A 26139-nucleotide genomic window follows, 5' to 3' on the forward strand; every position below is an offset into this window, starting at 1 on the left:
GTAGATACCTAGCAATGGTATTGCTGGGTCGTATGGCAATTCTATATTCAGCTTTTTGAGGAACCGCCAAACTGCCTTCCACAGTGGTTGCACCATTTGACATTCACACCAACAGTGGATAAGTGTGCCTCTTTCTCCGCATCCTCTCCAGCACTTGTCATTTTCTGTTTTGTTGATAATGGCCATTCTGTTGGGTGTGAGATGATATCTCATTGTGGTTTTGATTTGCATTTCTCTAATGGCCAGGGACATTGAGCATCTCTTCATGTGCCTTTGGCCATTTGTATTTCCTCTTCTGAGAGGTGTCTGTTCAAGTCTTTTTCCCATTTTGTAATTGGGTTGGCTGTCTTTTTGTTGTTGTTGAGTTGAACAATCTCTTTATAAATTCTGGATACTAGACCTTTATCTGATATGTCATTTCCAAATATTATCTCCCATTGTGTAGGCTGTCTTTCTACTTTCTTGATGAAGCTCTTTGATGCACAAAAGTGTTTAATTTTGAGGAGCTCCCATTTCTTTCTTTCTTTCTTCAGTGCTCTTGCTTTAGGTTTAAGGTCCATAAAACCGCCTCCAATTGTAAGTTTCATAAGATACCTCCCTACATTTTCCCCTAACTGTTTTATGGTCTTAGACCTAATGTTTAGATCTTTGATCCATTTTGAGTTAACTTTTGTATAGGGTGTGAGATATGGGTCTTCTTTCATTCTTTTGCATATGGATATCCAGTTCTCTAGGCACCATTTATTGAAGAGACTGTTCTGTCCCAGGTGAGTTCTAGGCACCATTTATTGAAGAGACTGTTCTGTCCCAGGTGAGTTAGCTTGACTGCCTTATCAAAGACCAAATGTACATAGATGAGAGGGTCTATATCTGAGCACTCTAATCGATTCCATTGGTCGATATATCTATCTATGCCAATACCATGCTGTTTTGACCACTGTGGCTTCATAATATGCCTTAAAGTCAGGCAGCGCGAGACCTCCAGCTTCGTTTTTTTTCCTCAAGATGTTTTTAGCAATTCGGGGCACCCTGCCCTTCCAGATAAATTTGCTTATCGGTTTTTCTAGTTCTGAAAAATAAGTTGTTGGTATTTTGATTGGTATTGCATTGAATCCATAAATCAATTTAGGTGGGATTGACATCTTAACTATATTTAGTCTTCCAATCCATGAACACGGTATGCCCTTCCATCTATTTAGGTCTTCTGTGATTTCTTTTAGCAGTTTTTTGTAGTTTTCTTTATATAGGTTTTTTGTCACTTTAAATTTATTCCTAGGTATTTCATTCTTTTAGTTGCAATTGTAAATGGGATTCGTTTCTTGATTTCACCCTCAGCTTGTTCATTGCTAGTGTATAGAAATGCTACAGATTTTGAATGTTGATCTTGTAACCTGCTACTTTGCTGTACTCATTTATTAGCTCTAGTAGTTTTGTTGTGGATTTTTCCGGATTTTCGACGTATAGGATCATATCGTCGGCAAACAGTGATAGTTTTACTTCTTCCTTTCCTATTTTGATGCCTTGTATTTCTTTTTCTTGTCTAATTGCTCTGGCTAGAACCTCCAACACAATGTTGAATAATAGTGGTGATAGTGGACATCCTTGTCTTGTTCCTGATCTTAGGGGGAAAGTTTTCAATTTTTCCCCATTGAGGATGATATTAGCTGTGGGTTTTTCATATATTCCCTCTATTATTTTAAGGACGTTCCCTTGTATTCCTATCTTTTGAAGTGTTTTCAACAGGAAAGGATGTTGAATCTTGTCGAATGCCTTCTCTGCATCAATTGAGATGATCATGTGATTTTTCTGCTTTGATTTGTTGATATGGTGTATTACATTAATTGATTTTCTTATGTTGAACCATCCTTGCATACCTGGGATGAATCCTACTTGGTCATGATGTATAATTCTTTTAATGTGTTGTTGGATACAATTTGCAAGAATTTTATTGAGGATTTTTGCATCTATGTTCATTAGGGAGATTGGTCTGTAGTTTTCTTTTTTTGTAATATCTTTGCCTGGTTTTGGTATGAGGGTGATGTTGGCTTCATAGAATGAATTAGGTAGTTTTCCCTCCACTTCGATTTTTTTGAAGAGTTTGAGGAGAGTTGGTACTAATTCTTTCTGGAATGTTTTATAGGATTCACATGTGAAGCCGTCTGGTCCTGGACTTTTCTTTTTAGGAAACTTTTGGATGACTAATTCAATTTCTTTACTTGTGATTGGTTTGTTGAGGTCATCTATTACTTCTTGAGTCAAAGTTGGTTGTTCATGTCTTTCCAGGAACCCGTCCATTTCATCTAAATTGCTGTATTTATTAGCGTAAAGTTGTTCATAGTATCCTGTTATTACCTCCTTTATTTCTGTGAGGTCAGTAGTTATGTCTCCTCTTCCATTTCTAATATTATTTATTTGCATCCTCTCTCTTCTTCTTTTTGTCAATCTTGCTAAGGGCCCATCAATCTTGTTGATTTTCTCATAGAATCAACTTCTGGTCTTATTGATTTTCTCTATTGTTTTCAATTTCATTTATTTCTGCTCTGATCTTTGTTATTTCTTTCCTTTTGCTTGCTTTGGGATTAGTTTGCTGTTCTTTCTCCACTTCTTCCAAGTGGACAGTTAATTCCTGCATTTTTGCCTTTTCTTCTTTTCTGATATAGGCATTTAGGGCAATAAATTTCCCTCTTAGCACTGCCTTTGCTACGTCCCATAAGTTTTGATATGTTGTGTTTTCATTTTCATTTGCCTCGAGGTATTTACTAATTTCTCTTGCAATTTCTTCTTTGACCCACTCGTTGTTTAAGAGTGTGTTGTTGAGCCTCCACGTATTTGTGAATTTTCTGGCACTCCGCCTATTGTTGATTTCCAACTTCATTCCTTTATGATCCGAGAAAGTGTTGTGTATGATTTCAATCTTTTTAAATTTGTTAAGACTTGCTTTGTGACCCAGCATATGGTCTATCTTTGAGAATGATCCATGAGCACTTGAGAAAAAGGTGTATCCTGCTGTTGTGGGATGTAATGTCCTATAAATGTCTGTTAAGTCTAGCTCATTTATAGTAATATTCAGATTCTCTATTTCTTTATTGATCCTCTGTCTAGATGTTCTGTCTATTGATGAGAGTGGTGAATTGAAGTCTCCAACTATTATGGTATATGTGTCTATTTCCCTTTTCAGTGTTTGCAGTGTATTCCTCACGTATTTTGGGGCATTCTGGTTCGGTGTGTAAATATTTATGATTGTTATGTCTTCTTGCTTAATTGTTCCTTTTATTAGTATATAGTGTCCTTCTTTGTCTCTTTTAACTGTTTTACATTTGAAGTCTAATTTGTTGGATATTAGTATAGCCACTCCTGCTATTTTCTGGTTGTTATTTGCATGAAATATCTTTTCCCAACCTTTCACTTTCAACCTATGTTTATCTTTGGGTCTAAGATGTGTTTCCTGTAGACAGCATATAGAAGGATCCTGTTTTTTAATCCATTCTGCCAGTCTATGTCTTTTGATTGGGGTATTCAGTCCATTAACATTTAATGTTATTATTGTTTGGATAATATTTTCCTCTACCATTTTGCCTTTTGTATTATATATATCATATCTGACTTTCCTTCTTTCTACACTCTTCTCCATACCTCTCTCTTCTGTCTTTTCGGTTCTGACTCTAGTGCTCCCTTTAGTATTTCTTGCAGAGCTGGTCTCTTGGTCACAAATTCTCTCAGTGACTTTTTGTCTGAGAATGTTTTAATTTCTCCCTCATTTTTGAAGGACAATTTTGCTGGATATAGGAGTCTTGGTTGGCAGTTGTTCTCTTTTAGTAATTTAAATATATCATCCCACTGTCTTCTAGCTTCCATGGTTTCTACTGAGAAATCTACACATAGTCTTATTGGGTTTCCCTTGTATATGATGGATTGTTTTTCTCTTGCTGCTTTCAAGATCCTCTCTTTCTCTTTGACCTCTGACATTCTAACTAGTAAGTGTCTTGGAGAACGCCTATTTGTGTCTAATCTCTTTCGGGTGCGCTGCACTTCTTGGATCTGTAATTTTAGGTCTTTCATAAGAGTTGGGAAATTTTCAGTGATAATTTCTTCCATTAGTTTTTCTCCTCCTTTTCCCTTCTCTTCTCCTTCTGGGACACCCACAACACGTATATTTGTGCGCTTCATATTGTCCTTGGGTTCCCTGATACCCTGTTCAAATTTTTCCATTCTTTTCCCAATAGTTTCTGCTTCTTTTTCGAATTCAGATGTTCCATCATCGAAATCACTAATTCTATCTTCTGTCTCTTTAAATCTATCATTGTAGGTATCCATTGTTTTTTCCATCTTTTCTACTTTATCCTTCACTTCCATAAGTTCTGTGATTTGTTTTTTCAGTTTTTCTATTTCTTCTTTTTGTTCAGCCCATGTCTTCTTCATGTCCTCCCTCAATTTATCAATTTCGTTTTTGAAGAGGTTTTCCATTTCTGTTCGTATATTCAGCATTAATTGTCTCAGCTCCTGTATCTCATTTGAACTATTGGTTTGTTCCTTTGACTGGGCCATATTTTCAATTTTCTGAGCGTGATCCGTTATCTTCTGCTGGCGTCTGGTCATTTAGTCAGATTTCCCTGGGTGTTGGACCCAACAGGTTGAAAGATTTTTCTGTGAAATCTCTGGGTTCTGTTTTTCTTATCCTGCCCAGCAGGTGGCACTCGTGGCACACGTTTGTCTGCGGGTACCACTAGTAAAAGGTGCTGTGGGTCCTTTAACTTTGGAAAACTCTCGCCGTGGGGGTGGTTCGCCAGCCGAAGCGGCTTGGAAGAGTGCCAGCCGGCCTGGGGGTTCGAATGCAGGGAGGGTCGCCGGCCGCCGCAGCCCGTGAGGGCGCCCGTCCGAATTTCCTAGTCGGCCTGGGGCGCCAAGCGTGGCGGGAGGGCGTCAGCCGCGCGGCCCAGGAGAGTGCACCGTTCCCAGCCGGACCAGGGATTCACGTGTTTGGAAGGGACCCCCCGGTCACTGTTCTCTGCGGCCTGGGGATTTCCGATCCAATTCTCTCAGTTGGTCCGGGGGGCCGCGTGTGGTGGGGGCGCCAGCTGCCGCGGCTTGAGGGGACTGCCTGCCCAATTCTGCCAGCTGGCCCGGGAAGGAGGAAGGGAGGGACTCCGGCCGCTTGCCGCCCCACCCGGGAAAGCCCGCGCCGCTCAGCAATCTCACCAGAGCGGGTTCTCTCAGCCAGTCAGCCGTTCCAGGGTGGGGTACGCTGTCTTTTTGATCTCTGTCTTGGCTCCGGGAGCTGTTCTGTATCATTTCTACTCCCCTAGTAGCTTTTCTGGAGTAGGAACTAAGATCCGTGCATCTTACTAAGCCGCCATCTTCTCCGGAAGTCCCAGTTTTGCTATTTTTTACATAAGGTTCCAAATTTTCTCCAGTTCCTTATTTCTGTCACCAAATCCAAGGAATCCTAACATATCTGCATCTAGTATGATAATAAAGTGCTAAAATGCTTTGGCTTTATAATTTCTCCTTTTAATATTTACTGAAAAAGTCTAAGAGCATTCCACACAGAAAAACAATTAATGAATTCTATTTGAAATCAGTTCTGCTAGTATATTCAGATTAAATAAAAAGTGAAATTTGAAACAAAAGTAGATTAAATCCAGTTACTTATGTCTCACTGGACACTCCAACTCTTTAATCAACTGTGTAGCGGACATCTGTACAATGGCAAGAATCAGATAAATAGAGCAACACAACCTTTCTATAGGAAATTAAGTGAAAGCATTCCAAATTATTTTGGCTACAGAGTAGCAGGCAATTAAGGTTTGAGGAATAAGTTTTCATTTATAGAAAATCCTCGTCCATTAGGACTTCACTATTTTTCAGGTTTGTTAATGCAGACGTGGGTTGCCTGAAGTTGTTTTTTAAAAATGTAAGGGGTGGGATAGCATTTGGAAATCAGAATTTGTATAAAACTATGCAATCTGAGATTAAAAGAATTGATTAGACAACTGCGCAAGATGAACTGATAGAAAGAGATAGGTTGTTTGTAGTAATTCTCACATATGCTTTCAAGATGTCACTAAATAGTTGCTTCAAAACCACATTCAAATTTATTATTTGAATATAATATTAGATAGTAATAAAATTGTAGAAGAGTAGGGCCTTAAAAAACTAAAGTACAAAGTTTTTCATTTCACAAACTCATCATCACAGGCCACTTAGTAAACAAGGATTGTGCAAGGTTCCCCAGTAAGTAAATGGGAACATTGGATAATGAAACAAAACAATTCCAAACTTCAGGTTTTCACCCCTCAGTAATATGTCTATAAAATTCATTAGTATAAATGTTTCTAATACTATAATAGTTTTTCCTGATTTTTTCTACCAGCAGCTTGAAAATTCTTTTAAAATAAATTCAGAGTGGGTTTTCCAAATTGGTTGAAACTAGTGAAGTTTCCTATACTCGTCCAAGTTTTTGGAAGAGTCTAGGATATGACTCAGTTATGCTGTCCTCTCATCTTCAGATGGAGAGGCAGTGAAAACAGGTTTAGCCTTACATTTTGCAAGTTGAATTGCAGCTGTTGCTTATATGGTGCGAATTCCTGGGCGAGTTCATATCCCTCGTGGTAAAAAGTAAACAAGCCCTGAAGGAATGACAAAAGCTGCAAAACAAAGAGATAAAAAAATTATATTTCATTCTGTTTCCACAAACTAATAAATTTTCAGTCTCTTCGGTAGGCAAAACAGGTACTAGAATTATGGATACTTAATACAAACTATAAAAATCAATTCTTATTTTATTTACTTATTCAACTACTTTATTTACTATTCAAATAGATTTTTTTAAATATTCAGGAAAGACCATTAAGGGGGAGAAAAGAACAAAGTGGCATAGGAAGATTGCACCCTTAAGAGCTTGTAATCAAAACAAGGAAATGAAACACATGCAAACGTAAGGAAGACAGAAAATCAGAGATAAGTACTAATGGAATCCAAGAGACTTTACCTGTTTGAAATTAAGAAAGTAATCACTAGGTGGCACTACTGATTCAACTTTTGAATAGACAACACTTTGACAAGGAGTGGGAAGATCTCAGAACAGTGTGAGCAAAAGCACAGAGCTGAACAGAACAGATCTTTCATAGGAGAAATGGACACAAATCCTTCTTAAAGAAAGAAAATGTCTGTGATCCTAAACTTCTAGGCCCAAATTCCTAAGTGCTTATTTATCATATCTTTTTTAAAAAATAAGACTGGTTCTCCAAGGAATTACAGGGTACAACTGTTTATCAGGAGTAAGTCACATTTGAAAAGTAATTGATTTAGATTTTTTTCATTTCATTCACTGAGAATTTTTCCCACAGACTTGTCCAATAATTGGGTCTCTCCCACAACTTCCTCTGTATTAAAATTAAAAAAATATTTTCAAGTGACCAATGATTTTTCCAATTCAAATACAGCATAACACGCCTGTAACCCATTATTATAAAAAATTGAGGGAGGAACACAATTTGAAACCATTTGCATATGTGAATACATCCTGCCTCTTTTGCTGCTTGGGGAAGCAGGGAAAATATACTACTAAACATCAACTGGTATACCTGTTATGATTTCCAACAGGTAAGCAATAATAACTTTTCTTCCTATAAAATTTCAACTATTTAAAAAGTTAAGTTCATTTCAGAAAGTATATGTTTGAAATAATTTTGTTTTCATTAGTTCTTGCATTTTACAGACTTTGACAGGTCCTGATAATCTACTAATATGAACCCTTTGCCTAGTTTAGAATGATGTTATCCTGTCAATTTTACATCAAGTCATGATTACCATAAAAAATTAAATACTGTCTTTTACTAAAATGATACAATATATTTGTCAAATTATCCAATAAAATACAGTCTGCCAAATGCACATATTAAATAAATGTAAATAAAAATGTAGTTTAAAATTAGGATTAAAACTACCTTTAAGTTTTAGGTAAGTGGATGTAGAGTTTTTCAGATATAAAATAAGAACCTACTTTTAAAGTATATAAACTTTTAATAATACATACTTTTGAAATATATGTTAATCTCTTAAATATCCCCAAAATTGTTTATGAAATTGTTAGAGGAAATATTGTTTCATGTTTTGCCTTCTACAATTACTGCACAAATTGTCTCATTATGAAATGTATCCTTATAAGTAGAGAGGATTTATTTTCACTTGTAAAGAAGATACGTTGTGTATCTCTGCTATAAATCTTTCTATAAGGCTCACAATTTCCTGAGACCATATTTTCTAATATTGGGTGTCTTTGGAACATGGAAAAGAGACAAGGCACACCAGTGCTTCAAAAATAGGAAATAAACCACTCCGAAAAATACTAGAAAATTGCTGAAGATTCTAATTAATGTTCATTCACAATACTTTGCGCTTTGAGGTTTTATGATATGTTTGAATTATTACAGATAGCATGGCTTAATATTCTTGTCCTAAATCAAAAGATCAAGATCAACTGGAGAGGATGAAAGGAGCTCTTCCTATCAACTCTTGAGTACCTTTTGGGTGCCACTTCTCACACCCTCACCACAAGAAAATCCTCTTAATTATACTTATACATTCACTGAACTACACGTGGGTCCCTTAACTAAAACTATCTTATGGAATAGTATGGGCTTCAGTAAGCCAGCACTCTCCACTGAATTATGATTTTCAAATTATCAACACTGGCTAAAATAACTAAGGTTCTGAAATCTTCATTGTATCCAGATTACTCTATACCCGTGGCTTTTTACACACAGCAGATTCAGTCAAAATGAAAATAAATCCACTGGTGTCTTCCAGCAAAGCGCGAATGAAAGAACTGCCTGTAGATGGCAGCAAAGTTACACCTTTTCTAGGTTTGAATATATATTGTTTTATTTTACCTTCAAGAAGTTTCAAGATGCTGTAACAAGGGAACTTAATGGGAAACGCTGAAAACTTTAAGAGTTTTGGAGAAGACTGCCTGTGTCAGCCTACATTAACGTCAGCCTAATATTCAAAAACAATAACAACTACAAACCACTAAATAGATCAAGTTTAGTTTAAAAAGTGACTATCACCATCAGGAAACATTAATATAGCACTTTAACATTCCCAAAATTATTACTTGCTATTTCAATAATATGGACCTATGCAAACTGTCTCTGAGATCTTCGTGTGATGTGAGGCAGGGATACAAGCCAAGGAACCTCAAGAGTTGCTGACAGCAAGCACCAGAATGTTGCAGATTTTAAGGAGAAACCATCGCCTTGTTGATGCCTCAGTTCTGGATTTCTATAGCCACAAAGCCATCTTTTGAATTCTCCACCACAGGATATGATCAAAAATGGATGAAGCACCCAAAAGCTTTCCGCAACCAACAAGAACTGGCAGAAACATCTTTCTCAAAGCTCCAGATAACAGTTAAGGGGCTACAGTAACAGGGAAAGTGCCAAATCAAGAAAAAAGGACACTTAAAAGTGGTAGGATCTACTGGAGCCCTGGATGGCCCCTCCACCACAACTCATGGGCTTGCTGTGGAGCCAGTCTCCGCTCACAAAAGGAACACAGTACCCCCGTGCACATACTGGGAGCATACATTCTTGTGAAATCCTTTGGGTGGTGGCCTAAGGGACTCCCCAGCCACACATTTGCCCTGCATGTGGAGGGCGACTCGCCGAGCTCTCTCTACAAATGCTGCAGGAGAGTAGTCATATCATGCTACCATTTAGGACATACGGCGCAGTGCCATGGATCATGAGGAAACTATTTCCTAGGGAAGGGGTAACATTTGGAACCATGTAAAAGGGGGAATTCCTAGGCCATACATGCATGCTCAAGACAAGCTGCATGAGCAGAAAAGATCAGGGGGGCCCCTATACTTTGGCCTGGCACCACTCTCTACACGCATGGTATCCTAAGTCCTGAAAGACAGCAGTCACACAGCTGATTCACTAAGACCTATAAAAGTATTTCCTTTTTTTATTTCTTCCTTTTTTTGCTGTTGGCTCTTGGCATTCAAGGAAAGCTCTATCACATAACACTGGCTGGATATGAGCTTAAGGAACAGATACCTCAGAGTCCAAATTCCAGCAACACATTAAATATCAAAATGTCTGGATTTCAACAAAAGGTTACAAAACAGAAGCGCTGGCCCAGGCAGAGAAGATAACTGAAACATTAGAAACCATCAGTGAGGAGGACTAGACCTGGGCCACACAGAAAATTATGACTCTTTAAAAAATGGTCCTAAATAAACTTAAAGAACTAATGGAAAATATGGACCAAAAAACTAAAGGAAATCAGGAAAACAATAGGCAGACACACAATTAACTAGTATGTAGTATCATAATCAGACTGCTGACTGACAAAGACAGAATCCTGAAAGTCATAAGAGAAAAGCAACATGTCATGTACAAGGAAGTTTCTGTTAAGATTAAGTGTTGATTTCTCATTAGAATTCTTGGGGGCAAGGAGCCAGTGGGACAAAACCTAGTAGTACACTCTTAATCAACTCTGGATTCACAGACACTCTCCATACCTTTTATTAAATATTCTGAGTTGGGCACATGAGTGCTGAAAGCTAGTGGTCAGTGCATGATTCTTACCTTTCCCTGCTGAGCTGTTTGCCAAGTTAATCATGCTTCTTCCCAAACCCTTTTACACCAATTTTCTTGTTATTGGCATTAAATACTATATAAACTTTTTTTTTAAAGTCAGTGGAAGGACATATTTAAAGTGCCGAAAGCAAAATATTGCCAGCCACAAATTCTGTATCTGGCAAAACTGTCCTACGAAAATGAGGGAGAGATTAAGACATTCCCATAGAAACAAAAGCTGACGTGGTTCATCACCACTAGACTGGTCCTATAAAAGATGCTAAAGAGAGCTCTGCTGGTTGAAGGGAAAAGACAGTGCACAATGGATCGAAGTTGCATGAAGCAATAAAGATCTCCTATGAGGGTATGATATATGTAAACATAAATGCCAGCACTATGGTATTTTTGGTTTGTAACTTCATTTTTTATTTCCTACATGATCTAAAGGGCAAATACATAAACTGTAAAGATAAATCACTGGGCTTGGACTTATTATGTATTTGAACATGTAATTTGTGACAAGAACTACATAAAGGTGGGGGGAATGGAAGGATATAGGAACATTTCTTCTTTTTTTTTGCATGGGCAGGCACCAGGAATCGAACCTGGGTCTCTGGCATGGCAGGCAAGAACTCTGCCACTGAGCTACCGTTGCACCACCCAGAACTTACTTACATATACTACTGAAGTTGTTATCAAAGCAAATGAGACTGTTACATATTTAGGATGCTAAATTTAAGCTCTATGGTAATTATAAAGAAAATACTGAGGAATATGTAAGCACATGGAGACAGATATTAGAGCACAGCTTGCCAGGGTTGTAGGGCAGGACTGGAGAGTTAATACAAAATGGATGCAGAATTTCTGTTTGGGGAAATTTTTTTTTTTAGTAATGGATGGTGGTGAGGGTAGTGCAGTACTGTGAATGATTAATCCCATGACTGGCATGCTTCAAAGTCACTGAAATGGGAAAGTTTATCTTGCATTTATGTTCCCACAATGTTAAAAAAAAAAAAAAAGAAAGAGAAAGAAAAGAAAAAAAGAGGAACGAAAAAAAGAGAAAGGAGGGAGGGAGGAAGGGAAGGGACAGAGGAGAAGGAGGGGAGGGATGGGAGGGAGTAAGAGAGGGAAAGAAGAAGGAAGGAAGGGTAAATCTGACAAAATGCTAGAATTGGTAGAACTGGGTATCTGGAGGTGGGATAGGGGTATGCTGGAATTCTCTCTACAAAGTTTGCATTATTTTTTGTAAATGTCCTATAACTTTGAAAGTATTTCAAAAATCACCTGAGAATTAAATGAAGTAGACATATGACACTTCCAACTATTTCAAGCTTTAAAGCACCATCATCACTAGAAATAGCGTGGATAGCATGGGAAAGAGGAGTCAGAGAAAAGGGACTGGGAGTGACATGAGGGTGAGAGAAGGAATTTCTAAGAAGACAATTTGGTGATTTCAGATGACAATAGCCCAAATTGTGCAAAACATCCAGTACATATATGCTCACATAATGAAGTGATTCATTCATATGTGCTTGCCTCTTTTCTGAAGTGATAATATTTAATTATTACAGTTAATTATTTTCCTTATCTTCATAAAATATCCTAACTGGTAGGGATGTTCCATCTGCCCTGAGGAACACTGCCAAAGATGCTCAGAATTTATTCTTGAACTTGACAGAGAACTGATAATCATTTTCTACAAAGTCTTCCAGTAGCCCTACCAATAAGATAAAACTGGGTGACAAATAAGACTCAGTGACCATAAAGCACCAATAGATACTATAAAGCACAAATCTTTATCTTCTAGAGCTTAAATAAACATTTCCCTCCCACAGTTATAACACTTAATGGTGTAAGACTGGATGCTTTTCTCCTAAGATCAGGAGCAACACAGGAATGTTCACTCTCACTACTTTTTTTCAACACTGTGTTGGAGGTTCTAGCCAAGGCAATTAAGTAAGAAAAAAGAAATAAAAGACATTCAGATCGGAACCTAAGAAGCAAAATTTATCTGTATTTACAGATGGCAAGATCTTGTATACAGAAAATCCTAAGAAACTAAACAAACCAATAAAAATAATAAACAAATCCAGCAAGGCTGCAGGATACAAGATTAATATAGATCAATATACAACATTCAATTGTGCGTCTACATACTTGCAAAGACCAATGAGAAAATGAAATTAAGAAACAATTCCATTTACATTGACATCAAAAAGAATAAAATACTCAGGAATAATTTTTTTAAGAAAGTGCAGAAACTGGAAAAATGTCCCATGTTCACTGATAAGAAGATTTAATATTGTTAAGATGGCAATACTCCCCAAACTGATCAATGGATTCAACATAACCTCGACCAGAATTCCAGCTGGCTTTGTTGCAGATATTCACAAGCTGAATCTAACATTCATACGGAATAGCAAGGGACCCCTGAATAATTAAAAACACCTTGAAAAAGAAGAACAAAGTTGGAGGACTCACACTATTCAGTTTTAAAACTTACTACAAAGTAATCGCAATCAAGACAGTGTAGTATTAGTACAAGGATAGGACATACTGATCAGTGGGCTAGAATTGAGGGGGCAAAGTAAACACATATGTTGATGGTTAACTGCTATTCAAGCAAGATGTCAAGATCTTACAGGTCTTATAAGAAAAGATTTTTTCTTTTCTTTTTCTTTATTTTCTATTTTTTCTTTTCTTATAGGAATAGAAAAATCTTTTCAACAAATGGTGCTGGGAAAACTAGACAGCCACACATAAAAGAATGAAATTGGACCTTTACATCACAGCATAACAAAAAATTTACTCAAAATGGATCAAAGACTTCAGTGTAAAAGCTAAAACTATAAACTCTTCATTTCTCCAAAGACATACAAACGGCCAATAAGGATATGAAAAGACATTCAACATCACAGTTATTGCAGGAAATTTAATTCAAAACCACGATGAAATGCCACTAAGACAGCTAAATCAAAAAGTCAGATAAGTGTTGGTGAAGACACAGAGAAAGCAGAACCCTCATTCACTGCTGATGGAGCTGTAAAATGGTGCAGCCACTTTGGAAACCAGTCCAGGAGAGCTCTTCAAACAGCTAGACACAGACCAGGCAATTTCACTCCTAGGTACTATCCCCAAGACAAAGAAAAGTGCATGTCCACACAAAACTTCATAACAGCCCAAAGGTGGAAATAACCCAAATGTCCATCAAGAGACAAATGGATAAACAAAATGCAGTACTGTCAAACAATGGAATATTACTCAAGCATGACAGGGATGAATCTGGAAAACATTCTGCTAAGTGAAAAAAGCCGGTCACAAAGACCACATTCTGTATGATTTCACTTACAAGAAATGTCCAGAATCGGCAAATCTACAGGCCAAAAACTGATTTGTGGTTGTTTAGAGCTAGAAGGGCTAGCAGATGCTCAGGGTGATAGCTGAAGCCCACAAGATTTCTTTTTGAGAAGATGAAGATATTTGAGGATAATTTCAAAATGCTTATACAGTGCTTTAATTCTAATGCATTAGATTTTCAGAGGAGTTTCTTGAAAGGGGAAAAAAAAAAAAAGGGAAGTATCAAAATCTAACCAAATTGGCTGCCTGGGTGGGTCAGTGGTATAATGCTCACCTTCCATGTAGTTGACCCAGGTCAATTCCAGGACAACACACCAAAATATAATAATAACAACAACAACAACTAACCAAATTACAATGGATAAGTTGAAGAAAGAAAAGAGAAAGAGAAGGATGGAAAATGGCCAGTCAGCTGTAACCTGGTGTTCTAGTTTGCAAGCTGCCAGAATGTGATTGACCAGAAACGGAACGGCTTTTAAAAACGGGGATGAATAAGTTGCTAGTTTACATGTTCTAAGGCTGTAAAAATGTCCCAATTAAAGGAAGGTTATAGAAATGTCCAATCTAAGGTATCCAGGGAAAGATATCTTGGTTCAAGAAAGGCACCTAGTGAACTTGGCCACATCTGCTAGCTTTCTCTACAGGACTGTTTCATGAGGCTCCTCCAGGGACGTTTTTCCTCTAATTCCAAAGGTCTCTGGCTGCATGGGCTCTCAACGCTCTAAAGTTTTTTTTTCCGAAATGTTTCCTCTTTTAAAGGATTCCAGTACGTTAATCAAGCCCCACCTGGAATGGGTAGAGTCACATCTCCCTCTAATCAAAATAACCACAATTGGGCGTGTCACATCTCTGTGGATATAATCTAATCAAGCCTCCAACCTGCGGGGCAGTATAGGGATTAAAAGAGATGGCAGCCTCTACACAATTGATCAGGATTAAAACATGGTTTTCTAGGGCATATAATCCTTTCAAATTGGCACACCTGGGGAGATGACTTTTAAAATAGGACAATCTAAGAACAAATGAATGAATGGATCGATAAGTATACTAATTCAATTACTAGAATGCAGCTTCTGAAGTCGTGGCCAAATATCACCCCAATAGTAATGACATCACTGGAGTTCATGAAAAAGATAGATTTCAAAGCCTTCAGAAAGTAGATGGGATTGAGATGAAATGGTCTGAGATAAATTTTCATAGTAAATAAACAAAAGCTATGGGGAATAATCAGGCCATCTTTCCAACTACAAGGTCTTGAAGAAGGTAAAGCAGCCAGCAAGGTGGTAAGGCCCAGCAGAAGCTACATGGAGACCAAGTCATTCAATCATTGACTTCTCAAATGAAGTTCAAAGGGAACAGTTACCAAATACACCATATTTTTCTTACTTTTTACAAAAGTCTACTTACTAGCTAGCTGCTATTACAAATTTCGGATTTTCAATAACAGTATCTAGAACTAAACCCAAGGATCATTACAGAATTCATTGTATTCAAGATATATGACCTGAGCAGAGCTTTACTGTTTCATTTTTATAGAATGATGGCACTAGGATTTTACCCAGGACAGAAATTCAACCTGTTGTTTACAGAGTTTTAAAACATAAGTCTCATTTGTTCATTCTGATTTATTCTAAATTAAAATTTAATGCTAGCCAATCATATTTAAAAATAAGAACACAAAAATGTCCATCTTCTAAGACCTGCAGGTCTATACACTAACAGACAGACTTTAAAGCTATTTATTGGTCAGTCTCAAAACTCATCTGAATTTTTTAAATTTAGAAAAAACTGGAAGCATTTTATAGTATACTTCATAACACAGTAAGCTAAAACATTTTAAGCAAAATATGTGAAATTTTCTTCAGCATATGCTTTGAAATCAAACTTGGCTGTCCAAAGAAAGAGTACCAAAAGTAATATATTTCACTGTCTATAATAATGACACATTTATTTCTCATACTACATTTACGGATATTAAATTAATTTAATCATATCAATTCATACTGACTGTATATGAACTAAAATTCAAAAATACCAAAATGAAGTCTAAAATTTAGTTCTGTGTATATCTAGAAGCATATTACAATCGAAATACAGTTTTGTAAAACCTACATCTGGCTTTAAAGTTAAAAATAATGAAATGGATTCACAAATGTTATTTACATATCTAGTTATAATAGTAAACATGGTAGTTCACAACAGCTGGTCCATGACTGTTGCTAACTAAGCACAAAGCACTTGCTCTGTGCATTGCTTGATCCTCACCACAATTCATAGATGAGAACCATGAAGCAGACAGAGTTTGAATAACATCCCTAAAGTACACAGCTGTTAGTTGGGTAGGCAAATTAGATCTTATTCCACAACTTCCACTCCTTTTACATTATACTTCCCTGCCTTTACTTAGTAAAGTGAAGGTAAACTTTTATCTTTATCTTCCAATTTTAGCTAGACAACCCCATTTCCTAAGCTCATTCACACTTGGTTATAGCAAGAACCATGAAGGAATAATGGGTATAGTCAAGTAGTCACTGAGGTGGTAAGTGGTACTACAAAGTGACTTCAAATTTAGGTTCCGGATTCCTGCCCCAGCCCCACACCTGGGCCCCACAGCTCAGAAGCTGTGGCCTCAGGCAATTAACAATTTTTCTATGACTTCATTATTCTTCAGGAAAGATAATGACCTTGTAATAAAGTAGTTGTAGGGTTTATGTAAAATAACACAGGGAAAACACATAGTAGTTACTCAAAAAACATTAATCCCAACTCACTGCCCTCGCCCTTTACATGGGACATGACTCCCAGGGGTTTAAACCTCCCTGGCAACATGGACAGAAAACCCAGAATGAGACCCAGCATCAAGGGATTGAGAAACTCTTCTCGACCAAAAGGGGTAAGAGAGAAATGAGACAAAATCAAGTGTCAGTGGCAGAGACATTTCAGAGTCACGAGGTTATCCTGGAGGTCCTTACACATTATATAGATATCCCCTTTTTAGTTTATGATGTTTTAGTGTGGCTGGAGGGAAGTATCTGAACTGTAGAGCTGTGTTCCAATAGCCTTGTTTCTTGAAGATGAATGTATGATGATAAAACATTTACAATGTGACTGTGTGATTGTGAAAACTTTGTGTCTGGTGCTCCTTTTCACTAGGGTATGGACAGATGAGTAATAAAAAAAATATAAAAAATGAGCAAATATTAGGGGGAACAAAGGTTAAAATAAATTGGGTAGATGCAAATACTAGTGGTTAATGAGATGGAGGGGTGAGGGGTATGGCATGTGTGAGTTTTTTCTTTTCTTACTTCTTTTTCTGGCGTGATGCAAACGGTCAAAAAATTATCATGGGGATGAATACACACTATGTGATGACATTGTGAGCCACTGATTGTATATGAAATGTTTGTATGTTAAGAATGTTTGTGTGTTTGTATGTTGTTTTATTAATAAACATATTTTTTTTTAAAAAAGGCCTTAGTCCCAACTAAGTATGCTCAAAAGACATAATCAAAACATACACAAACTGCAGTTGAACGAACTATAGCGGAGTTAAGTTAAAGAAAGATTCTTGCAGTTTTCTGAGTCACAAATGTTCATGTACGCTAAAATATTTCTGATGCCCTAGGACTCAACTCCTGTTAAGTGTAGCTGTTGAGACCCAGAGGGCTTCTCATTCCTCAAAATTCTCATAAGCTCTAGGCAACTATGAGGAGGAGAATGACCAAGAAAGACCTTAAACAGAAAGGAGTAGGAGACGATGTTCTCCCTCTCTGATTTCTTCCTTCCCCCTATCTCACCATTATAGACCTGAACTTGTGTTTCTGGTTGGCAAAGCTATAAAGATGGGCTCTAGCATTGCTAACAAAAACATAAATGAGCCACAAATGCAAGCAACATATACAATTTAAAATTTTCTGGTAGTCATGTTAAATAAATGAATTAAATTTTAATAAAACATTTTATTTAACCCAAAATATTACCACTGCAATCTGACATCAATATTTTAAAAGTACTGAGATACTTTACATTAATTTTTCTTTTTGTAGTATGTCTTTGCAATCTCAAGTGCATTTTACACTTACAGCACATCTCAATACAGACTAGCCTCACTTCAAGTATTCAAGAGGCACATATGGGTAGAAATCACTAGTTACCTACAACCACATTCTATATTAAATATGATGAACTTGAAGGAAGATGGCCATTAAAATTGCATAGCTTATGGATAGCTGAGTTGAAAAAGTTGACTTTATGGTAAACTTTGACAATAACATAGTTCATTTAAAAATATCTCAATGGCCTCTTTTATTTCATGTATTCAGAGATCTGTATTTCTCTTCAAATAATGGCAATATAGAATATTTATTCCTAACACTACCTAAATATTCTGTAGAAGTTTTATTACAAATAGTAGGATATTAATAGAAATAATATAAAAATTATCTAAAATGTATCATCATAAAGTAAGGAGGTTATTTAAGATGAACTGTCGTCTCCTATTTATATATTTTCTCCTTGATTGCTCATAATCTGCAAGAGAAAGGGTCCATCCCAGGGCATTCTGCTTCACTCTTATGCTTACACATCTTATATGCTAAATGAATAAAACTAGAACAGACTGCTAGATTTCCACAACAAAAGTGCAAAGAGGAGATGGATTGCTGCAGAATAAAAACTGTAAGGATATCAAAGTATTCTCATGCGTTATTCTGTTTAGAGCTCCTGGGAGCTGTTTCCAAAAATATAAAACTTCTTTCCTTTCTGAATTAAATTTTCAATGTGTAACCTAAAGATCAATATGCCCATGTTTTATTGGTCCCATTTCTATTCTACTCAATACTGAAATAGAAATTAATAAAACCCAATGGATTAGACTTTGAGACTAGAAATGAGAGTGAGACTAAACCAACAGTATCACTTGGTTTGGCCAGACACACTAATAGGAAAATACAGCAGCCAAGAAAATATTTTAGAAGAAGAACAAATTTAACATCAGTTTTTATTGTGGTGTCATAAGAAAGGTATTCATTTCAGAAGACTTATCAGAGCATCCCAGTTTTGAGGTGGAGGCAAGGAAAAAAAAAAACATTTCAATTAAATGACAGCTGCCCCTTCTCTGCATATACAATCATAGAAATTCATAAATTATCATTCCTTCCATCGTCTGAAGCAAACAATTCTACAATCGTCTCCTTATGCCTCTGATGTCATCTTACAAAATGGTCTAGTTCACAGCTCTCAGACGGGACGGGCTATAAAAGAGACTTAGACAAGGAAGTACACACCCCAGGTCCTGTTCCAGGAGAAGGTGTACAGATGGGAAAGGATCATTCCAAATGCAGCAGACAAGCACAGCATCTGAAGGGAATGGGAACAGGCAAGGAAGAAGTATGAAGAAAAACTGTCAGAATTCATAAGGGCACCGTGACAGTCTGATGCCAAGAAGAACCAAAACTCAGAAATCCCAGGAGGCAGGCCCTAGGCAGGAAGCTTGCCAGCAAGCAATAAGGCTTCAGAATGGAAGCAGGAATAGTAAGTACTGGTCATCTTCCCAGAAGAGGGGTTCTTAAACGGACTCAGTTGTCCAATGAGCTCCAGAAAGTCCCCTAAGATCTATAAAGTTTAAAGTTTAATCAGATCTTGAAAGAGTCTGTTCCTGAAAAATAAGTTATGAATCCACACTAGGGGATTTAAGGACTTCGCTATTTGGCAAACAGAGCTTGGAATTAAGTCTGTTATCCCAGCGAAAATATAAAGGTTAAATCCCAAAGCCTGAGGGTGGTCTCCAGTTCCTTAAATCCGTCTAGCTGAAAAGATGGTCTTATAAACTTGCCAAGTGCCTAGATTATAGGAGAGAGTCAGTGGCCCCAGCTGACTCCCCCAGGGAAGTGATACAGAGGCCCTGGAAGCTGGGTGGGGTCTAGCAACTATCTTCAGCCTCTCTTCTGTCTTAGTCTCTCATTATCTTTGGGGCATCACGGTGGGTCTCCTTTAGAAAATGTACTGTATTAAGTATGCTTTTAAGTTTGTCCTCCTTTGTTACCATCATACCACTAAAAAAAATAAGCACAGAACATTTCATTTCTTATTATAAATAGACTTAAAACTCTGGTCTAGAAAGAAAATAATGGCTTCAGTTAGATATCTGATTACCGATCCCTATCCTCTCATCTCACAGAAATTGAGTCTTCTTAATAGAAAATTGTCTAGATTCTAGAAACTTACCTTTATCTATTTCATCATAGATGATGTTTCTTGAAGATGCTCATCCAGGCAAAAAGTAGCATACGCTTGAGGAAAAAATGCTAAGAAAATGAAGCAAGCTTATAAAGAACAGCCACCTGTTCTTTCCTGTAATGCAGTTTACATCAGGGAATCCATTACTTTTTACACTGACTTAGGAAAAGAAATGACTTCATAGGAAAGTCAGGCAGATTCTAGCCTGAAAAGGAAGGGGGGTGGAACAAAGAAAGACTTTAAGGTAGAAGCCTGAAGTTTTCTCCCTTCACCTAAAGGTTTGGTAAATGGGTCACTGTAGCAGTGAGGCATATTTTCATCTCAAAAAATCTTAATACATTGGAGCCTACTATCTTACAGGGAAACCATAACTTACCGGTTCAACAAATTCAAACTTCTTTTTTTCTTGAACTTCTTGGATTTTAAAGACATATTCTAGTGATGCTTCATAGAAGTTTTGATGTTCCCGGTCAATCTGTGAATCAGCCTAAAGAGTAAACAACAAGCAAAGCATGACACAGGAGGGTAATTATAGGCAGTTTTTTATAAGCAGAGGGATCCAAAATTTGGTCTACTCTGAAACGTTTATTAAAAATTAACTCCTGCAAAAAGCTTAAATTTAGCATTTGTTTTTATGCCCTGGGATATACACAGACTAGGAAAACATAGCACTTACTCATAAAAGCTTATAGAACATGGAATGAAATGGAAACAAAACAGAGCAATCATACATTGATTATATTAAAAACAGTATTAAATTAAAAAAGTATTTGCAAAGTCTCCTTCGGGGAATAGTGAGACAGAGGGAAAATTCAACTTCCAAGTTGAATTCTTGATACTCTACAAGCAGTGCAGACAAACAAAGCTATAGGCTGAGCCGCCAGTCTTGGAGTTTGTTCATATGAAACTTAACCCTGCAAAGGATAGGTCAAGCCTACTTAAAATTAGGCCTAAGAGCCACCCCCAAGAGAACCTCTTTTGTTGCTCAGGTGTGGCCTCTCTCTCCAGCCAACACAACAAGCAAACTCACCACCCTCCTTCTGTCTACGTAAGACATGACTTCCAGGGGTGTGGACCTTCCTGGCAACATGGGATAGAAAGCCTAGAATGAGCTGAGACTCAGCATCAAGGAATTGATAAAAAGCCTAGAATGAGCTGAGACTTAGCATCAAGGGATTGAGAAAACCTTCTCGACCAAAAGGGAGAAGAGTGAAATGAGACAAAATAAAGTGTCAATGGCTGAGAGATTCCAAACAGGAGTTGAGAGGTTATTCTGGAGGTTATTCTTATGCATTAAATAGATAACACCTTGTTAGTCAAGATGTAATGGAGAGGCTGGAGGGAACTGCCTGAAAATGAAGACCTCTGTTCCAGTAGCCATGTTTTTGAAGATGATCGTATAATGATATAGCTTTCACAATGTGATTGTGGGACTAGGAAAACCTTGTGTCTGATGTTCCTTTTATCTACCTTATCAACAGATGAGTAAAACATATGGAATAAAAATAAATGATAGGGAGAACAAATGTTAAAATAAATTTAGATTGAAATGCTAGTGATCAATGAAAGGGAGGGGTAAGGGGTAGGGTATGTATGAAATTTTTTCTGTCTTCTTTTTATTTCTTTTTCTGAATAGATGCATATGTTCCAAGAAATGATCATGATGATGAATATGCAACTATGTGATGATACTGTGAATTACTGATTATATATGTAGAATGGAATGATCAAAAGTTAAGAATGTTTGCATTTGGTGTTTTTTGGTATTTAAAAAAAATTCAAAAATCAATAAAAAACATTATTATAAAAGACATGTATAAATGTACATGGAAAACTATGGGATTGTAGGAGAACTAAATTCTGAGAGAGAACGATGGTGTAAGAGTTCAGTCTTAAGATGAACCATCCATGATGGGTACGCAAAGATAAAGGTAAGGGCCACTCCCATGAGAAAAAGCAGAGAGGAATGAACAGTCTGACAGGATTCAGCTGCAGATCAAATACATGAAAAAGGGACTGAGGGGTAAAGTTGGCATCACACTATAGAAGATTTTAGACACAGCATAACTAAATTGGATTTTAACTGGTGGAGAAGCATCTGAGAATATTAAGCAGGAGAGCCACTTCATTAGGCTCTTAAGATCTGGTTTTGGTAGCAGAACAAATAAAGTCAATGAATCCAACCCCATTAATCGTGCACCATCAATGCCATGCACTTTCCTTCTTTCTGATTACAAGGTTAGTCTGGTAAAACATGGTAGGGTATTCTGGAGATAATTTCATTTTCTTTTTGACTGGTCGACTCTTCCTGCTTCTACACCCACTATCATCCTCAGAAGGCACTACTACAGTTTAGTAGGAGGCACAACTCACTGCCGCCCAGTCGCACACCCCTCTCTGCCAGCTGAGATTACTACTAGAAGCAGATGAAAAGGGGCTCTCTTGAGAACTGTCTCCAGAGAGATGTGGGAATAGACAACTGCTTTGGAGCAGTGTTACAATGGTAATTTCACAAGCAAAAGTTAAAATTAGGTTTTCTGGTCCAGATATCATAGCATCCTAACTTCATTTGGAACACATTTTAAAATAATTGTTTTTCAAGATATTTATTGATATAATTAAAAGTAATTAAGTATTATAAGTAACTACTAGAGATCTTTTTAAAGTTGAGAATTATAAGTTTATAAGCTAATATATAGAAGGTACATCTACACCAGGTAGGAAATTCAGACCAAAAACTTCTCCACCCTAAAAGATTATTTATGAAATTAAATAACTACCAACAATGAGAAAAATATTTTACATAATCCAAGTAATTTTTTCTTCTTACCATTACTTATGATCTATGGTAAATAAACCAAACACGATTTATAAGAATGAACGATAAGTCTGTGAACAAGGTATAAGTAGAGGTTTGCTGGTAAATGTCTAATAACTGGCTCTGGGATGGCGGGAGTGGGGGGCAGTTTCAAACTACAAACCTGACATTACTGAATGCAAGACTTGTAAAGATATGTGCACAATTGGCATTCTAGAATAAGTATACCACTGCAGGTAAGGGATACAAGAATAGTCTCAGTATCGAAGACAACATTCTATTCCATAAGTTATTTCTCAAGCTTTTATTGTACTTTGAAAGATGACAGGCTGCTTAGCACAGGGGAATAAACAATATTGTGGTGTCTTTAAAACTTAAAATGTTATCCTGAAACCCTGTTGGCTCAGTATATACCTGGAGGAACTGAGAGTGGGGACATAAACGGACATTTACACACCGGTGTTTATGGTGGTAGTGTTTGCAATGGATGGAGGTGGCCTAAGGGTACAACAATCAAGGAAAAGAAGGGGAACTATGGAGTATACTATACAATAGACTACTGAGCAGCTGCAAGAAGGAGTAAGTTGTGAGGCAGGCAACATGGTGAATGAACATTAAGGACTGCATGTTGAATGAAATGTCAGGAATAAAAAGACAAATATTATCATGCCTCAATCATATGGACCAACCATAATATAAAAATTCAGTGAACTAAAGTCGACAGCATAGATTATTAAGTTGGGGCTTACTGTAACAGGGTCCTAGATTGTAAGCTCTTACAGCAGTCACATATATTCAAGAGGTATAACTGTTAATTATAAATTCTAAGATACTAAGCTGTTGTATTTAACATGGTCTTCTCCAGACACTTCAGGTATTTATGTGACATCTGAGACTCAAATTTAGAGGTGTGGTGCTTTGAAAGTCAACAGCATCCCATACAGGAACTGTTCAAAAAGTTCAGTATTTGCAAAGTCTCCTTGGGGGACTGGGGAAAAGGAGGAATCTTCAACTTCACCATTTGGAGAATTTCTGGTATTCTTGCAAGCAGTGGGGACAACCAAATCAACAGGGCAAACCTGTGATCTTGGGGTTTGCCCCTATGAAACTTATAGCTGCAAAGGATAGGCTAAGCCTACTTAAAATTCGGCCTGAGAGTCACCCCCCAGAGAACCTCTACTGTTGCTCAAATGTGGCCTCTCTCTCTCTCTAAGCCAACCCAGCAGGTGAACTCACTGCTCTATCTCCTACGTGGATGTGACTACCACAGGTGTAAATCTCCCTGCCAACTGGGACAAAATTTCTGGGATGAGCCAGGACCCGGCATCACAGGATTCAGAAACTCTCTTAACCAAAAGGGGGAAGAAAGAAATGAGACAAAATAAAGTGTCAGTGGCTGAAAAATTTCAAACAGAGTCGAGAAGTTACGCTGGAAGTTATTCTTACGTATTATATAGATATCCCTTTTTAGTTATAGTATATTGGAGTGGCTAGAGGGAAGTACCTGAAATTGTTGAGCTGTGTTCCAGCAGTCTAGATTCTTGAAGACGACTATATAAACATACAGCATTTACAATGTGACTCTGTGATTGTGAAAACCTTATTTGATGAGTAAAAAATACGTAAGAATAACTTCCAGCGTAACTTCTCGACTCCATTTGAAATCTTTCAGCCACTGACACTTTGTCTCATTTCTCTCTTCCCCCTTTTGGTTAAGAGAGTTTCTGAATCCTGTGATGCCGGGACCTGGCTCATCCCAGAAATTTTGTCGCATTTGTCAGGGAGATTTACACCTGTGGTAGAAAAACTTGTGTCTGGTGCTCCTTATATCCAGGGAATGGACAGGTGAGTAAAAAATATGGGAAAAATAAATAAATAATGGGGGGATAAAGGGTAAAATAAATTGGCTAGATGGAAACACTAGTGGTCAATGAGAGGGAGAGGTAAAGTGTATGGTATGTATGAGTTTTCCTCTTTTTACTTCATTTTCTGGAGTGATGCAAATGTTCTAAAAATGTGATAAATATACAACTATGTGATGATACTATGAGCCACTGATTGAACATCATGTGTGTGTGAAGATTTCTCAATTACCAAAAAGAAGAACCCTAAAATGTTAGTTTCTAGACAACAGAACTGTACAGAAAAAAGTTATCTGACTGCTATTCTTTCAAAAACCTGTTTACAAGGTTGGCCCTAGGCTCATGTCTGGGAATGCGGATTCGGGGAAGGTTCCCACAACCTTAAGTGATAAGCGTGGCTCACTGCACCTAAACTGTCTGCACAATTTGGTTTATGCTGAATACCTGCTTTCCTTCTGGAAGTCTAGAATTTTGGTACACGCCAGAGGGTGCCTATGTGACCAGCCTCCAGTAAAAACCCTGGACACTGATTCTGTAATGGGCTTCCTTCTATAATGGCAGACAATTATTTCACATGTGTTATCATAATGTGTTGCAAGGAGAATTCAGTGTGTCCTATATGACTCCAGAGAGAGGACTCTTAGAAGCTTGTATGAGCTCACTGGCGTAGGACTACATACTGAGTTCTCCTAGAAGATAAGTAAATCTGGGGGTGGGGACCCCCAAAACATAAGCATTAATTCATTTATTCAGAAACTTATTTGCCATGCACAAGCCCACCCCACAAAAACGGGAGAGAAAGGGAGAGGGGGGGAAAGAAGGGATATAAGGGAAATAGTGAATCCTGTGCCCATTAAAGATGTTTTTCTCACCTCAAGGCTATATGACTGAAATTCTATATACCTCAAGTGGTTTTGAAAGGTCATCCAGAATATACAGTCCTTAAGGAATAAGAGATTAATTCCTTTTCAGTACAAAATTCAGACATGCATTCTTTTACTTGGGATGAATCCCTTCAGTACTTAAGCACATAATGTGTGGTTCACTAGCAAACACTTGTTTATAAACCTGCTAGCGACCAGTGCTATATATTCTGAACAAGATAGGGAGGGTAACCATATAATTTATCATCCAAATTATAACACTTATAAAAATGAAAAGGAGCATTATTAAAATTATGCCAACACAACAGGTGTACAAGAAGAGTCTCCATGGCAGATTATAGCGTCATCCTAGTATGAAACTGAATTAATTTTATAAGAACACCATATGGTTATGC

General features: G+C 37.3%; 1 protein-coding gene across 3 annotated transcripts in view; it reads right to left on the reverse strand.

Annotated features, from left to right (window-relative positions):
• ARHGAP42 (Rho GTPase activating protein 42) overlaps positions 1 to 26139 on the reverse strand; it is a 323631-nt gene that overhangs the window by 74208 nt on the left and 223284 nt on the right. For all 3 annotated transcript variants that reach the window (XM_077113175.1, XM_077113174.1, XM_077113176.1), the window contains 2 exons: positions 20557 to 20667; positions 6540 to 6644 (listed from right to left, as the gene is read on the reverse strand). In XM_077113175.1, the coding sequence (XP_076969290.1) occupies positions 6540 to 6644; positions 20557 to 20667 (216 nt within the window). The remainder of the gene's footprint in view (positions 1 to 6539; positions 6645 to 20556; positions 20668 to 26139) is intronic.

Source organism: Tamandua tetradactyla, chromosome 8 (assembly GCF_023851605.1).
Source record: "Tamandua tetradactyla isolate mTamTet1 chromosome 8, mTamTet1.pri, whole genome shotgun sequence".
Taxonomy (NCBI): Eukaryota; Metazoa; Chordata; class Mammalia; order Pilosa; family Myrmecophagidae; genus Tamandua; species Tamandua tetradactyla.